The sequence below is a fragment of the Penaeus chinensis genome, chromosome 15, assembly GCF_019202785.1.
Source record: "Penaeus chinensis breed Huanghai No. 1 chromosome 15, ASM1920278v2, whole genome shotgun sequence".
Classification (NCBI taxonomy): Eukaryota; Metazoa; Arthropoda; class Malacostraca; order Decapoda; family Penaeidae; genus Penaeus; species Penaeus chinensis.
Window position 1 is genome coordinate 7,570,515 of NC_061833.1, and position 4,282 is coordinate 7,574,796.

General features: G+C 39.3%; 1 protein-coding gene across 1 annotated transcript in view; it reads left to right on the top strand.

Annotated features, from left to right (window-relative positions):
* Positions 1-393: 393 nt before the first annotated feature.
* LOC125032819 (cytochrome P450 2L1-like) overlaps positions 394-4,282 on the top strand; it is a 6,323-nt gene continuing 2,434 nt past the window's right edge. The window contains exons 1-6 of the mRNA XM_047624204.1: positions 394-417; positions 1,422-1,521; positions 1,618-1,708; positions 2,313-2,446; positions 3,013-3,180; positions 3,453-3,646. Coding sequence (XP_047480160.1) covers positions 409-417; positions 1,422-1,521; positions 1,618-1,708; positions 2,313-2,446; positions 3,013-3,180; positions 3,453-3,646 — 696 coding nt within the window. The 5' untranslated portion in view covers positions 394-408. The remainder of the gene's footprint in view (positions 418-1,421; positions 1,522-1,617; positions 1,709-2,312; positions 2,447-3,012; positions 3,181-3,452; positions 3,647-4,282) is intronic.

Genomic DNA, 4,282 nt, shown 5'->3' on the forward strand with positions numbered 1-4,282 from the left:
TGTTGAACATTAGCAAAATCAATACGAATTAAAAAACTGATGTCTCTGCACATGTACCTTTTATTCCCTGAACAAATGTAGATTATAGTGTCGGAATAATAGCGTGTCCATTTTATTTCTGGCCACCATTCATATCACACGAGTAAAGCTTCACGAGTAAAGAAAATCACAGTTGTTCACTGTAAATACGGATATCATAGCACTTGATTCACTCAGCACGAAAGCGTAAATGAACCTTAACTCTTCTGTTCTACGGGTAATTCGTGACACTAAATATGACTCTTGATTTTGTTGTCTAAATTCTCTCCCGAACTCTCAGTCATTCCGGCCCGACCGCCATGCCCGTATGGCTGCCGTCGCTTCCTCTTGTGAGTCTCCAAGAGTGTCGTCGCAAAAGTGAATGTCGATATGCACAATGTGAATATCAGTGTGTAATGTCTTTATGTATTCGTTTATTTATCATATGATGTGACTGCTACTGTAATTATTTTTGTGTTATGTTTCTTTGTTATTTCAGTAATCAGCGTGCAAACACTTGGGCAAATAAAGGGATTTAGCTGAATTCCGAAATGTTCTAACCCCTTGGCATTCTACTTCACACACACACACACACACACACACACACACACACACACACACACACACACACACACACACACACACACACACACACACACACACACGTGTGTGTGTGTCTGAGTATGTATATACCTAGTATATATATATATATATATGATATATGTGTGTGTGTGTTTGCGTGTTTATGTTTATTTGTTTGTAGGCTTGTATTTGTGTGTAGAGAAGTAGATAAACATATAGGTTTAGATATAGAGACAGCTACAGATATGTATGCATGTTTATGATAAATCTAAAAAAATGGATGATAAAGATTAGCCTCACAACGGAAGAGAGGGAACTGACGCATTTCAATACATTTTTTTTTACACGAGTTACATGTAATTCTGATGAAGATTTAATCGAAACCTTTGTGTTCTGAAATTATTCTTTCATATATTTTCCACAATGCATGCGTGTTGTCGCACACACACGTGTGTGTATGTATATATATACATATATTGTAACTTGTTCACTTCTACAGGGTTTATACCAGTGACATTTCTCTTGCAGTACTTATAGTTATGTTTAGATCAGTTTGCGGTAGAAAGGATGAAAAAGGAAGCAAAATGGAAGACTAGGAGATTAGGAGGCCCTAAACTTTGTTTTATTCATAACTGATGTAACACCTTATACTTAAGATTATTATATGTCAGAAAAAAAAATGCTCATTTTGTTAGACTACTGTTCCCTTTGTTCTTAATGTGAAATTAGATGATACAGGATCTTTAAAATATGTAACAGGCACATATGTGTAAAATGGATTACATTTAGTCATGGATTACCACTGTATTGTTCCATTGCAGGTGTTGCAGAACGCCACCATGATTGTAGAGATCCTGCTCTTCGTGGTGGGAGTGATTCTGCTTCGCTATTGGATTTCCAGACCCCGGGGAATGCCACCTGGTAAGGCTGTTTGGTACAGTGCTTTTAGCAATAAGATGTCAACCATCTTGAGTAATAACGTTTTCCTCATGACAGTTTCACATGTTGGTATTCCAGGTCCTATGGTCATACCATATCTTGGCTCCAGGCTCATCTTCACTGTCAGCCAAGTGCAGGCGATGCACAAGATATACGGCGACATATTCAAGTAAGATAATATTCTCCCTACATTTCTAGGCTACTTCAGAGCTTGTTCATTCTTCATCTTTTCTGTTGTGAGTGAGTTGTTTTAGTCCCCTTGGTTTTTACAAATAATTTCAAATAATGTTATATTGTATACTCCTATTTGTAGGCGATACCTTTTCCCGTTATTTTTCAAGGTTCAGTCACAAAACTAACAATAATTTCTAATGGCATTCTCGTTTTGTATTGTGAAGAGCGTTGCTGCATTCTTTAGAGTTCGTTGTTATTCCTCTCTCTCTCTCTCTCTCTCTCTCTCTCTCTCTCTCTCTCTCTCTCTCTCTCTCTCTCTCTCTCTCTCTCTCTCTCTATCTCTTTCCCTCCCCCTCCCTCCCTCTCTCTCTCTCTCTCTCTCTCTCTCTCTCTCTCTCTCTCTCTCTCTCTCTCTCTCTCTCTCTCTCTCTCTCTCTCTCTCTCTCTCTCTCTATCTCTTTCCCTCCCCCTCCCTCCCTCTCTCTCTCTCTCTCTCTCTCTCTCTCTCTCTCTCTCTCTCTCTCTCTCTCTCTCTCTCTCTCTCTCTCTCTCTCTCTCTCTCTCACTGTCAACATTAACGGAAATAAATAAATTTGCAGATCTGAAATAGGGTCACACAAGTTGATATTCTTGTGCAGTAACAAACTTATCAAAGAAGCTTTAGCGAAGATGGACTTCGCTGATCGACCACGCCTTGAAGTGGCTCACTTTCTCACCGACGGCCAAGAGGCAGGTAGGCACAGTACTTTCTAAGTGTTTTAAGTATCGACGCTGATTATGTCAGACGTGTATTATTGTGTTTTCTCTCCTTTTGTTCAGGTATGTAGACATACATCAGTATGTATTTGCAAGCGTAAAATGACACACACACACACACACACACACACACACATATATATATATATATATATATATATATATATATATATATATATATATATTTAAATATATATATATATATAAGTAAAAAATATATGAATTATGTATGTATGTGTGTGTGTGTGTGTGTGTGTGTGTGTGTGTGTGTGTGTGTGTGTGTGTGTGTGTGTGTGTGCATGTGTGTGTGTATGTATGTATGTATCCTATATATGAGTGTGTATGTGTGTGCGTGCGCGTGCGTATGTGAGTGTTAGTGTGATAATAATGTTTCTGTTTCAAATTATGGGTGTCTGTTATAAATTAGCCCCTGTAAGAACGCTACCACTGCATCGCACGCTGCGTTTGCAAAACAACATTAGACACACTGATCAATTTCATGGGGTAATTTGGATTTACTCAAGTTTACTTTGTCTTGGGCAGGTGTCATAATGAGCAACGGCAAGCGATGGCAGAACGCTCGGAGATTCCTGCTGCGCAACCTTCGTGATCTCGGGATGGGAAAGACCTACCTGGAGGAGAGCATCCTGGTGGAGGCCAGAGCGCTGGTCAAGGACTTCAGATCCTGCGCAGGGGACGCCGGCTCACATTCCTGAGTCGCTCAATGTTGCCGTTTTGAACGTCATCTGGCAGTTGGTTGCAAGTGCGTTTCTGGTCATGTAGCTGCTTAGACGAAATATCAGTCAGTGGTCGAATGATAATTAGCTAACGGATTACTTTGCTCCTTTACTATCTCTATTATCACTACTATGATTAGAAGCGGTATAGTACACATAGTCGTGGCAGAAGTAGCACAGGCAGCAGTAGTTGCAGCAACAACAGCAGAACGACAGTGGTATCGTTAGTATTGCCTTTATTCTTAGGTAGGCGCTACGATCTCCACGACAAGGAGGTGCTCGAACCCATCGCCATCTTGAGGTCCATCGACTCGTCCTCCTTGGCTGCAATCGTCGAATTTTTTCCTGGTGTAAAGAAACTTCTTCCCGGATTCTTACAGGAGAAGTTATTTGCAGCGCAAATGAAGAGACTGAAGGACAGCATCGTAGATTTACTGAAGGTAAAAATGAAAAAGATGAGTAGTATATAATATTTCACAGTGCGTCCATAATTACGGGATATTTCCTTTTATCATTTTGAATATGACGATTCCCTCTCTCTCCCTCTCCCTCTCTCTCTCTCTCTCTCTCTCTCTCTCTCTCTATATATATATATATATATATATATATATACATATATATATATACATATATGCGCACACACACAAACGAAATGAAAAAAAACAACATAAATGGAAACAACGGCATTACCGTGTCTGAAAGAAAAATAATTAATTAATGCTTTTGTTGATTGTTTCCTATAATTGTTCATGTTTTAGCATATCGCCCTGCTTTTTATCACCATTAAAGCTCTTCCGGCATGGTTGCTACTAGATTCTTAAGAATAATCTCAAACTTGTTCACAGTTATAATTCCTTAGAGAACATGACCTTAGACCATTCATTAGAGAGGAAATAAGGAGGATGCTTCATAGCCTCACTTTTGAGCTATGCAACTGTGTCTTTTGAGTTTCTTTTTTTTATCATCTAAGTCTTTTTCCCTCTTCAGAGATCGAAAAAATCAGCCCGTCATTTTTTTGGCACTACAAATTCCCTCGCATTTTTCCCCATGGGCAAGGGAAAGATTGGAGGTACCCA